General features: G+C 46.1%; 1 protein-coding gene across 1 annotated transcript in view; it reads left to right on the top strand.

The window, feature by feature from the left end:
- LAMB4 (laminin subunit beta 4) overlaps positions 1 to 12854 on the top strand; it is a 158880-nt gene that overhangs the window by 94956 nt on the left and 51070 nt on the right. Inside the window, exons 32-33 of the mRNA XM_040413904.1 lie at positions 7559 to 7697; positions 10177 to 10353. Coding sequence (XP_040269838.1) covers positions 7559 to 7697; positions 10177 to 10353 — 316 coding nt within the window. The remainder of the gene's footprint in view (positions 1 to 7558; positions 7698 to 10176; positions 10354 to 12854) is intronic.

Consider the following 12854-nt stretch of genomic DNA (forward strand, 5'->3'; position numbering starts at 1 on the left):
CAGGCCCAGTCTGCAATGGTTGTGATGTTGGTTCTCAGCAACCACTTACTTTTAACTTATAAATGACAGACCGCTGAAATCAACTCACCTGTCTCTAGTTTATGCTGCCGTTAGTATGGACAGCATAAAGTTGATGACCGGTTCCCTTTAGGGTCCATTCACACATCCGCAATATCGTTCCGCATTTTGCGGAACGGAATTGCGGACCCATTCATTTCTATGGGGCAGCACAATATGCTGCCCGGACACGGAATTGCGGACCCACACTTCCTGGTCCGCAATTCCGTTCCCGAAAAAAATAGAACACGGACAAGAATAGGCATATTCTATTAGTGTCGGCAATGTGCAGTCCGCAAAATGCGGAATGCACATTGCCGCTCTCCGTGTTTTGCGGATCCGTGGATCCGCAAAACACGTTGCGGACGTGTGAATGGACCCTTAAAGAGGACCTTTCACTTGTAAAAACTATGTGAACTAAGTATGCTGCCATGTAGAGCGGCGCCCGGGGATCTCACTGCACTTACTATTATCCCCGGGCACCGCTCAGTTCTCCCGTTATGCCCTCCGGTATGTTCACTCTCTAAGTTATAGTAGGCGGTGTCTTCCCTTGTCCTGTGGGCGTTTCCTTCTCCTAGGCCAGTGGTCGGCAAGCCGCGGCTCGCGAGCCACATGCGGCTCTTTACACACTTTAATGCGGCTCTTCTGCAGGGCTCCAGATGCCATTAGCGACTAGACCCGCCGCCGCAGCTCTGCTCAATACAGCGGCGGGCACAGGAGATGATCGTTCTCAGCAGCGCAGGAGGAGTCTCTCCCTCCCCCCTGTGCTGCTGCTGTCCCCGCCGCTGCCAATAAGAAGAGGCAGGAGGAGGAGGGGAGGGGCTGTGGCCACTGCGCCACCAATGAAGAAAACTGACCTGTTAATACAAATACAGGAGGCGGGTGCCGGAATCAAATAGCCGGCACCCGACCTCTGTGACAGGGAGCTGCGATCCGCTGCAGTTGAGTTAACCCTTCAGGTGCGGTACCTGAGGGGTTAACTGCCGCTGATCGCAGCTCCCTGTCACAAAGGTCGGGTGCCGGCTATTTGATTCCGGCACCCGCCTCCTGTATTTGTATAAGAAACGTTGGTGGCACAGTGCCCCCCCCCCCCCAGTATAATAAACGTTGGTGGCACAGTGCCCCCCCCCCCAGTATAATAAACGTTGGTGGCACAGTGCGCCCCCCCCCCCCCCCCAGTATGATAAACGTTGGTGGCACAGTGCGCCCCCCCCCCCCCAGTATAATAAACGTTGGTGGCACAGTGCGCCCCCCCTCCCCCAGTATAATAAACGTTGGTGGCACAGTGGGAAGTGCCAATGAGGGTTAAAAATAATAAAAGAAAATTAACTCACCTCCTCCAGTTGATCAGGTAGCTGCCGGTCTCCTGTTCTTACTTCTTTCTAGTTTCTTCAGGACCTGTGGTGACGTCACTGAGCTCATCACATGGCCCATTACCATGGTGATGGATCATGTGATGAGCACAGTGATGTCACCACAGGTCCTGCGTCCTGAAGAAACTAGAAAGAAGTAAGAACAGGAGACGATCAATTGGAGGAGGTGAGTTAATTATTTTTTTATTTTTTAACCCTCATTGGCACTGCCCACTGCGCCACCAATGTTTATTATATTGAGGGGGGGCGCACTGCGCCACCAATGTTTATTATATTGGGGTGATGGGGGGGGCGCACTGCGCCACCAATGTTTATTATACTGGGGTGTTGGGGGGGCGCACTGCGCCACCAATGTTTATTATATTGGGGTGATGGGGGGGGCGCACTGCGCCACCAATGTTTATTATACTGGGGTGATGGGGGGGGCGCACTGCGCCACCAATGTTTATTATATTGAGGGGGGGCGCACTGCGCCACCAATGTTTATTATATTGGGGTGATGGGGGGGCGCACTGCGCCACCAATGTTTATTATATTGAGGGGGGGCGCACTGCGCCACCAATGTTTATTATATTGGGGTGATGGGGGGGGGCGCACTGCGCCACCAATGTTTATTATATTGAGGGGGGCGCACTGCACCACCAATGTTTATTATATTGGGGTGATGGGGGGGCGCACTGCGCCACCAATGTTTATTATATTGACCTTGTACTAAGCATTCTGTATTCAGAATGCTATTATTTTCCCTTATAACCATGTTATAAGGGAAAATAATACAGTGAATAGACTTTCATCCTAGGAACCATGCGTGAAAATCGCACTTGCTTGCGATTTTCACACAGCCCCATTAACTTCTATGGGGCCTGCGTTGCGCGAAAAACGCACAACAGAGCATGCTGCGATTTTCACGCAACGCACAAGTGATGTGTGAAAATCACCGCTCATGTGCACAGCCCCATAGAAGTGAATGGGTCCGGATTTAGTGCGGGTGCATTCCGGTATTTTGAATGCCGGATCCAGCACTAATACATTCCTATGGGGAAAAATGCCGGAGCCGGCATTCAGGCAAATCTTCATTTTTTTTCGCCGGAGATAAAACCGTAGCATGCTACGGTTTTATCTTTTGCCTGATCAGTCAAAATGACTGAACTGAAGACATCCTGATGCATCCTGAACGGATTACTCTCCATTCAGAATGCATGGGGATAAAACTGATCAGTTATTTTCCGGTATAGAGCCCCTGTGACGGAACTCAGTGCCGGAAATGAAAAACGCTAATGTGAAAGTACTTTAAAATATTAAGTTTAAATCCCCCCTTTCCCAATTTTACATATAAAATATATAAACAATAAATAAATAAACATATTACATAGCCTTTTTAGTCACCTTGTCACCCCAAAAAATAGCATAGGACTGTTCTATTATGGGCCGAATGTTTCATAAAATGCGAAATGCACACAGCTTTTTTTGTTGTTTTTTTTTTTTTTTGCACGGTATTGAGTATCACAATACTTTTTTATGGTGACGAAAGCGAATCAAAATTTTGGTTTCAAAACAACCCTACGCCGATCTGATCGGCGTAGCGTTGTCACGATACCAAAATTTTGATTCAGTTTCGATTTGGCAACTAAAAATTTGATTTGGCTCCTAAATTTTTCAGTTCAGGAGCCAATGGCTACTTGGAATTTTTTTTTAGTCTGGAGCACTGTTCTGTGTGCCCGGCGCCCGCTCCCCTCCCTCCTCTCGGGGGCGGCAGCCTGCGGCTGTCCTGCCTACATGTGTGCCGTGCGGCGCTCAGGCCAAAGGAGGCGTCACTGACTGTCAGTGGGGCCGCGGCGGAGGGAGGCGAGGAGGCGGAGCTGCTCTGTCTGCTATGACCTGTAAAAGCTGCCCCTCCAGGCTGGCAGCAGAAGAACACAGTCACAGAGTAACACTGAGGCACGACTTGTTGGAACTTGGCCGACCCTGCTGGACTCTAGTCTGGACTCTGGAGAAGACACCTTAAGGCAGAGCCAGCTGAGATTGGAGCCAGGACCAGACCGACCCCACTCCAGCCAGACCCCAGTGATATATCAGGTACCGACTTCAACATTGTCCCTCATCATGTCACCCCCCCGATGGTGCAGACTCCAACATTGTCCCCCATTAGGGAGCATAATGGATGGGGGCTGACGGCTGTCATGGGGGGCATGATGGCTGACATGGGAGTAATGATGGATGGGTGCTGACGGCTGACATGGGCATGATGGATGGGGTGCTGACGGCTGACATGGGCATGATGGATGGGGTGCTGACATGGGGGGCTGACGGCTGACATAAGGTCATGATGGCTGACATGGGGGGCATGATGGATGGGGGCTGACGGCTGACATGGACATGATGGATGGAGTGCTGACATGGGGGGCTGATGGCTGACGGCTGACATGGGGTGCTGACGGCTGACATAGGGGCATGACGGCTGACATGGGGGGCATGATGGATGGGGGCTGACAGCTGACATGGGCATGATGGATGGGGTGCTGACGGCTGACATGGGGGGCATGATGGCTGACATGGGGGGCTGATGGCTGACATGGGGGGTAATGATGGATGGGGGCTGACATGGGCATGATGGGGTGCTGATGGCTGACATGGGCATGATAGATGGGGTGCTGACGGCTGACATGGGCATGATGGATGGGGGGCTGACATTGGGTGCTGACGGCTGACATAAGGTCATGATGGCTGACATGGGGGGCATGATGGATGGGGGCTGACGGCTGACATGGACATGATGGATGGAGTGCTGACATGGGGGGCTGATGGCTGACGGCTGACATGGGGTGCTGACGGCTGACATGGACATGATGGATGGAGTGCTGACATGGGGGGCTGATGGCTGACGGCTGACATGGGGTGCTGACGGCTGACATGGGCATGATGGATGGGGTGCTGACATTGGGTGCTGACGGCTGACATAAGGTCATGATGGCTGACATGGGGGGCATGATGGATGGGGGCTGACGGCTGACATGGACATGATGGATGGAGTGCTGACATGGGGGGCTGATGGCTGACGGCTGACATGGGGTGCTGACGGCTGACATAGGGGCATGACGGCTGACATGGGGGGCATGATGGATGGGGGCTGACAGCTGACATGGGCATGATGGATGGGGTGCTGACGGCTGACATGGGGGGCATGATGGCTGACATGGGGGGCTGATGGCTGACATGGGGGGTAATGATGGATGGGGGCTGACATGGGCATGATGGGGTGCTGACGGCTGACATGGGCATGATGGATGGGGTGCTGACGGCTGACATGGGCATGATGGATGGGGTGCTGACGGCTGACATGGGCATGATGGATGGGGTGCTGACGGCTGACATGGGCATGATAGATGGGGTGCTGACATGGGGGGCTGACGGCTGACATAGGGGCATGACGGCTGACATGGGGGCATGATGGATGGGGGCTGACATGGGCATGATGGATGGGGTGCTGACTGCTGATATAGGGGGCTGATCTGAGGTATGATTAACATTGGGGGTCTGATTGGTGGTCTGACCTGAGGTATAATGGAAAATATTGTTTCTGATTATACTCCTCTAAAACCTATGTGCATCTTATAGGGCGAAAAGTACAGTCCTCAAACCAGATCGAAGATATCAGGACCACACAGAGGAGAAGCCAGCTGCTGCAGACAGAACCAGGACCAGGTGAGCTGCGGGCGGGGCGGTGGGAGAAGGGGGTCACCGAGATGTAGCTTCGCTTGTGTTGCCAAAAAATCCTTGCACAGGCTCTGGTCACGTCCACGTGACAGGGCCGGTGCAAAGAGTCCCACAGTACCCGACCTATGTGGATACTTGCATGCACAATATTCTCAATAAAAACTTATTGAAACTAAAAACAGTGTACCATCCTATGTATTTTCGGTTTTAAAAATGTGGCTCTCAAAATAAATTTCAATCGTGGTTTTGGCGAGATTTGGCTCAGTTGAAAAAAAAGGTTGCCCACCACTGTCCTAGGCTGTAGCGCTGGCCAATCGCAGCGCACAGCTCACAGCCTGGGAGAAAAAAACCTCCCAGGCTGTGAGCTGTGCGCTGCGATTGGCCAGCGCTGCAGCCTAGGAGAAGGAGACGCCCACAGGACAAGGGAAGACCCGCCTACTATAACTTAAAGAGCAAAGGTACCGGAGGGCATAACGGGAGAACGGAGCGGCGCCCGGGGATAATAGTAAGTGCAGTGAGATCCCCGGGCACCGCTCTACATGGCAGCATACTTAGTTCACATAGTTTTTACAAGTGAAAGGTCCTATTTAAGCACAGCATCCGGCAAGTGGCATTTAAAAAGTTGCAAACTAAATGATTAATCTGCCTCTATATTTCCCAAAACTATTGTACCAACAAAGTTACATGATTTAGTTGCACTTTGTGAAAGGCAAAAAACAGACTTTTGTTTAAAACTTTTTTCCATTTCCATGGATATAAAAATTAAAAACAAAGCCCCATGTATCACTCTAAAAAGATCTAAAAATAATTTAAATAACCAAGGAACTGATGTGGAACTAGTGTCAGACCTCGGACTATCAGATACTGATGGCCTATCAATTAAGCCTCCTGCACACGACCGTTTTTTTTTTCCCCCATTTACTGGCCGTTTTTTGCGGTCCGTATACGGTCCGTATACGGAACCATTCATTTCAATGGTTCCACAAAAAAAAACGGAATGTACTACGTATGCATTCCGTTTCCATATTTCCGTTTTTCCGTTCCGTTTAAAAATAGAACATGTCCTATTATTGCCCGCAAATCACGTTCCGTGGCTCCATTCAAATCAATGGGTCCGCAAAAAAATGGAACACATACGGAAATGCATCCGTATGTCTTCCGTTTCTGTTCCGTTTTTTGCGGAACCATCTATTGAAAATGTTATGCCCAGCCCAATTTTATCTATGTAATTACTGTATACTGTATATGCCATACGGAAAAACGGAATGGAAAAACGGAACAGAAACGGAAACACAACGGAAACAAAAAACGGAACAACGGATCCATGAAAAACGGACCGCAAAACACTGAAAAAGTCATACGGTCGAGTGCAGGAGGCCTTAGGGAAAGAATGGATTGCTTTTTAGTAAAGGGGGTTATACAGTTTCTTACAAAAACACCCTCACACAGCTCAGCCACTTTCAGTTCAAAGGAGTTGAACTTTAATAGCAGACACAACCCATGAACAGGTGTGGGGCTGTTTTTGGAAGAAAGCAGCCATGTTTTTCTAATCCTGGACAACCCTTTTAAAGGGCATCTGTCTGTGGATTTGTACCTATGAAACTGACTGACCTGCTACATGTGCACTTGGCAGCTGAAGACATCTCTGGTGGTACCATGTTCATATGTGCCCGCATTACTGAGAAAAATAATGTTTTAATGTATGCAAATGAGCCTCTAGGAGCGATGGGGCATTACCGTTACACCTAGAGGCTCAGCTCTCTCTGCAACTGTCACACCCTCTCCACTGACAGGACCAAGTGTAATGACATTTTCACTGCTTGGTCCTGTCAAAATTGAGATGGTGTGGCAGTTGCAGAGAGAGCTAAGCCTCTGGGTGTAATGGCAATTCCCCCATTTTTAGAGGCTCATTTGCATATATAAAAAAAAAAATCTCAGTAATGCGGGCACATATGTACACTGGACCAATACAGATGCCTTCAGCTGCCAAGTGCACATGTAGCAGGTCAGACAGTTTCATAGGTACAAATCTGCTGACAGATGGCCTTGCAAAAGGATTGTCCAGGATTAGAAAAGCATGACTGCTTTCTTCCAAAAACAGCCCCACACCTGTTCATTGGAGTTGAGATTTACTGTATGGCATAGCTGATGACTGTCACAATACCAAATTTATATTGTTTTGTTTTACTACTTTTTCATTATAAAATGATTTGTTTTCTTAGAGGGAAATCCACCTCATTTGAAAAAGTATGCATTGCATCTAATAAAAATGAATTATTATTGGTAAGGGTACCATCTTACAGCATAATGCATTTTCATAGGTCCCCCCGTACTGCTATGTTTATACGTGTGGGGAATTCCAATAATGATACTTGTGTTCTTTTAATTCTCTTTTGTTTCACTTTATGCTTTAGGAAAGCAGTTGAAAATCTTCCTAATGGAGACGAAATTCGAAATAATTTGAAACAAGCTGAAAATGCTCAGAAGAAAACAAGTACTTTATTAAAAAATGTGAATAATGATATCAAAGATATCAGAAACAAACTTTCTCAGGTATAAGCAAATTGATTCAAATTTGGTATAGTTCAATTAAAATAGCTGAAATCTCAGTTAAAGGGGTTGTCTCATCATGGACAATGGGGGCATATCGCTAGGATATGCCCCCATTGTCTTATAGGTGCGGGTCCCACTGCTGGGACCTGCACCTATATCGGGAATGAGAATGGAGCCCCGCAAGGTGGTGGCTGGAGGACTCCGGTCCGGCCACCACCAAGCCGGCTCCCCATAGCGCTTGGCTATTTTCCCTGGCCCCATAGAAAATGAATGGAGGGTGGCTGCACCTGCGCAGTGCGCCCTCCTTTACTTGCGCGGCTCCGTTCTCGATAAAGGTGCGGGTCCCAGCGGAGGGACACGCAACTATAAGACAATGGGGACATATCCTAGCGATATGCCCCCATTGTCCATGATGAGACAACCCCTTTAAAGAGCATTTGTCACCATGATCTATCCTATTAAACCAGGCATACTGCCTAGTAGGGTTGATCATGGTGACTAAAACTGGCCCTTTCTGTCAGTATTACCAATGCAGAGAAGCTCGTATTTTTAGTAATATGCAAATGAGGTTCTTGGAGCACCACGGGACTGGTCTAACCCATTGGAGTACCACTTCACCTCTCTCCATTGCCCCCTCCCCCCAGTAAGATTGACAGGGCTAGTCATCCTTACAGGTACTACAGGTATTGCCACAGCGCACATGTCCTATTTCAGGGCTACAGCCAGTGAAAATGTTTAACCCAGTCAATGTCAATGTGAGGGGGAGTGGAACTGGGAAGAAGCAGAGGTGAAGTGGTGCACTGATGGGCTAGGCCAACCCCTTGGTGTTCTGAACACCTAACTTACATATAACTAAAAGTAAGACATTTTCAGCATTGGTAATACTGATTGAAGAGAATCATTTTAGTCACGATGATCAGCCCTACCAGGCAGTATGTCTGGTTTAAAAGAGTTGTTCATGGTGACAGATGGCCTTTAATACATTCAGGAAAATAGCATGAATTAGCCTTTAATGTATTATACTTTTCAATTAAACCTTTACATAGTGTCTCTGAACTTGTCAAACAGAAAAATTTCCCTTAAAAGGGATCTCATAGAATTAAGAAAATAAAAATACTTAAATATTGCTTTATTATAAATATATTCCTAAATTCAGGGATTATGATCCTGAATACAGTTGATCAGATCTTCAGCTGAATCTCTGTAGGAATGGAGTTCATGAAGAGACATGAAGTACAGAGGACAGAGAGGACAGACTGTGGAAATGTGGGGCTGTGGTAATGGAGACTGCATACAAGTGCTGCTGCTCATTATATACATTCCCACCCTCATCTCTGTACTTCATGTCTCCTCATGAATTCCATTCCTACAGAGATTCTGCTGAAGATCTTATCAGCTGTATTCAGGATCATAATCCCTGACAAGCAGAGCAGAGATGAGGCTGAGGCAGCTCTTTACCTCAGTGTTGTGAAGTAACTTGTCCTGCTGTGTGATTAGGACAGGTTTTGTGTACACTAATATGACGGTGGCCATTATATTACTCCTGATGATTGCTCCCTAGACAGAACGAGCCATTATAACTAATGACAGGTATTTGGGAATATATTTATAATAAAGTAATATTTAAAGGGAACCTGCCACCTCTACTATGCTACCCTCACTGAGTGTTTCTAAATGTTCATTGTGTTACCCTAAACATATAAATTACACTTTTAATTTCATTTGCAGACGAATTCAATAAGTATTATGCATTTTTGTACTTCCCGCCTTTGATGCAAATTAACATAAGAGTCATATCTTACTTGTGTGACCAGAGAAGAGTCATATTTTCAAGCTCTGACTCATATCAGGTTAATTAGCATATGTATCAAATCCGTTTTGTTTTTCACAATAAAAGCACACAGAGCTATGGGGACTGGGTATCGCGGATGTGCTAGTGGCCATCTAGCAATCCATGTCCTCAGCTCTATACCCAAAATCCCGGTGACTGGTTCCCTTTAAGTATTTCGCTTTCTTAATTCCCGGTGAACCCCTTTAACCCACTTCCCAGTAGATGTACCTGATCTAATCTCTCACTTTGGTTCTGTACATAGTCACCTAAAATAGACATCATAGCCAAAGTTACCGTACATTAATTCACTAAAGTAATTAGGTTATTTCATACATAAATCTGTAAAGTACTGTAACACTGGTACATCTTTTGCTTGCCTAGTGAATTACCACTGTAAGCAGCTACAGTATCTAGACATTTTGGCTTGTAATTCGATAGATTCTATCAACCAGTACAGACATGAAAAAGCAGGCCCGGGCCACCTACAAGGATGTATTATCTGGGCAAAAAAACACTATCTCATAAAAACTCTTTGATAGTCATGTGTTAATATGAAATAAGTACAGAAAAAAGTGCACAATCTATAAATACAGAAAAAGAAAATGAGTAAATGTAATTGATATAACCTTTTTGTAATGTTTTACCTAGGCTCAAGCAACAGCAGATATGGTTGACATCAAATTAAAAGCTATAAAAGATACGCACTCACAAATGGAGTCAAGAATTGCAGAACTGCAAGAAAAAATGCTAAAAAACAGGATTGCAGCTGATAAAGCACAGAAGGGGGCAAATAATGCATTAAAAGAGGCATCTGAAAGTAAAGATGTATGTACCTGTTTTCCAGGATGTAATAATATAACATCCATATACCTGCTTACAGAAGGCTTTCACTTCCATCAATTTTTACCACATACCACATACAGTATTAACAGTTTATACAATGCATTCGGAAAGTCTTCAGGCCTTTTAACTTTTTTCACCTTCTGATATGTTGCGGCCTTGTGTTAAAACAAAAAAAAGTTTTACCCCATCAATTTGCACTCAATTCCCCATAATGAGAAATTGAAAACAGAATTTGAGAAATGTTTGCAAATTTATTATAAAGGACACCCATGTCTATATAAGGTCTCACAGCTGGCAAGGCATTTCAGAGCAAAAACCAAGCCTTGAGGAGGAAAGAACTGCCTGTTGAGCTAGTAGATACAATTATGTGGGGGTCTAGGTCTAGAGAAGAGGACAAAAAACTTTATGCACTGAAAATTCTCAAGAGCACAGTGGCCTCCATAATCCTTAAATGGAAGAAGTTTGGAACAACTAAGATTCCTCCTAGACTTGGCTACCCCACCAAACTGAGTAATTGGGGAAGAAGGGCCTTGGTAAGAGAGGTGACCAAGAACCCAATGATCACTGTGGATGAGCTCCAAAGATCCTGTGTGCAGATTGGAGAAACTTCCAGAAGGTCAACCATCACTGTAACACTCCACCAATCTGGGCTTTATTGCAGAATTGCCAGAAAGAAGCCTTTTCTCAGTGGAAAAAAACACCCATGAAAGCCCACCTGGAATTTGTGAAACAAAAAAAAACATCTAATGGGGTGCACCTAGCCTTTCTGCTGCCTGAAGCGCCCCCCCCCCCCCTCGTCCCATGCCAAATTCTCAATCTAACCCCTCCCCCAGCCCTACTGTTAAGGACATATGTGGATGGACATTACATACAGAGGAATGAAACATAATACAGCACTGCATGCCTATTACATCTAGTGAGGTCTCCTCTGATTGTGCTATACAGATAGTCCTCACATAATAATAGCGCTCCCAGTCTGCCCTCGATATTGACCATGCCCCCTACAGTACCCTCAATAGCATGAATGCTCCCATTAGTAGTAATGCCCTCCATATTGTGCCTAATAATAATACTACCCCTACACTACACAAGTATTAATAATGCTCTTATAGGACCTAGAGTTGAAATAAGACCCCCTTATAGTGCCTCCAGAAGTAACAAGGCTCTCTATAAGGCACCCCTTTAGAGCCCCCAGTAGTTACAAAGCACTCCAGTAATAATATGGTCCCCTATAGTGTCTACAGTAGTTATAATGCGTCCTATAGTGGCCCCAGTGTTTATAATGCCCTCTGTAATATTACATTGCTCCCTGTAGTGTCAGTACATATAATATACCTCCTATAGTGCCCGTATGAATAATGTCCCACTGTTGTGTCCTGTATTAAATGCTGTGTGCTTCTAATGCCCTCTGTAGTAGCTTCAAGTACTTATAATGCTCAATGTAGTAGCCTCAGTATTTATAAAGACTCGCTGCAGTGCCCCCTGTCATTATAATGAATCCCTGTAGTGCCCCCTATATTAAATTGCTCCCTGTAGTGCCATAATATACCATATAATATACCATCTGTAGTGTCTGTATGAATAATGTCCCCCTGTAGTGCCCGTATTATAATGCCCCCTTTAGTCTCCCTTTGGTATAATGCCCCCCTGTATTGCCCACCCAAACCATAATCCCACCCCCACCATTGTGGCCTGAAGCCTATGAGGCTGAATGGTGGAGATGGAAGCCATGGGCTCCTGCATAGGCAGGTCAGCCCTACATAAAGGACTCTCAGACTGTGAGAACAAGATTCTCTAATCTGATGAAACTAAGACTTAATATTTTGTCCTTAATTCTAAGGCTGGGTTCAAGTTAACTGAAGCCTCTGACAAATGCCATACTGCGGCATCCGTCACCACAGAGTTCTATTTTAAAATCGAAAAAACGTATATGTTAATGCATATTTTTTTGCTGGACTTTGCAGAATGGGAAAGCGTAGTGTACCACGTTTTGGCATCCTGCAGAGTCCTGCAAAAGAGTATATGTTAACGCATACTTTTTTTTTACAATGGAACTCTGAGGTGACAGATGCCACAGTATGGCATCTGTCTGAGGCATCCGTTAATGTATACGTTTTTTGTGCACGTTAAAAGTATGACAAAAATGTGATGTAAACCCACCCTAAGCATCATGCCTGGAGGAAATCATCCACTGCTCATCACCTGCTCAGTACCATCCATACAGTAGAGCATTGTGGTGGCGGCATCATACTGGGGGAAGGGGTAGCAGCTGGGACAGGGAGACTGGTCTGGGTTAAGGAAAAGCTGAATGGAGCAAAGTACTATGATATTCTTAAGATAAACCTGAGCCACAGTTCTCTGGACCTCAGACTGAGCGGAATGTTCACCTTTCAAGAAGACAATACCATAAGCGAACAGCAGAGACAAGACAGGAGTGGCACAGGGAGAACTCTGTGAATGTCCTTAAGTGGCCCAGCGAGAGA

Source organism: Bufo bufo, chromosome 1 (assembly GCF_905171765.1).
Source record: "Bufo bufo chromosome 1, aBufBuf1.1, whole genome shotgun sequence".
NCBI lineage: Eukaryota > Metazoa > Chordata > Amphibia > Anura > Bufonidae > Bufo > Bufo bufo.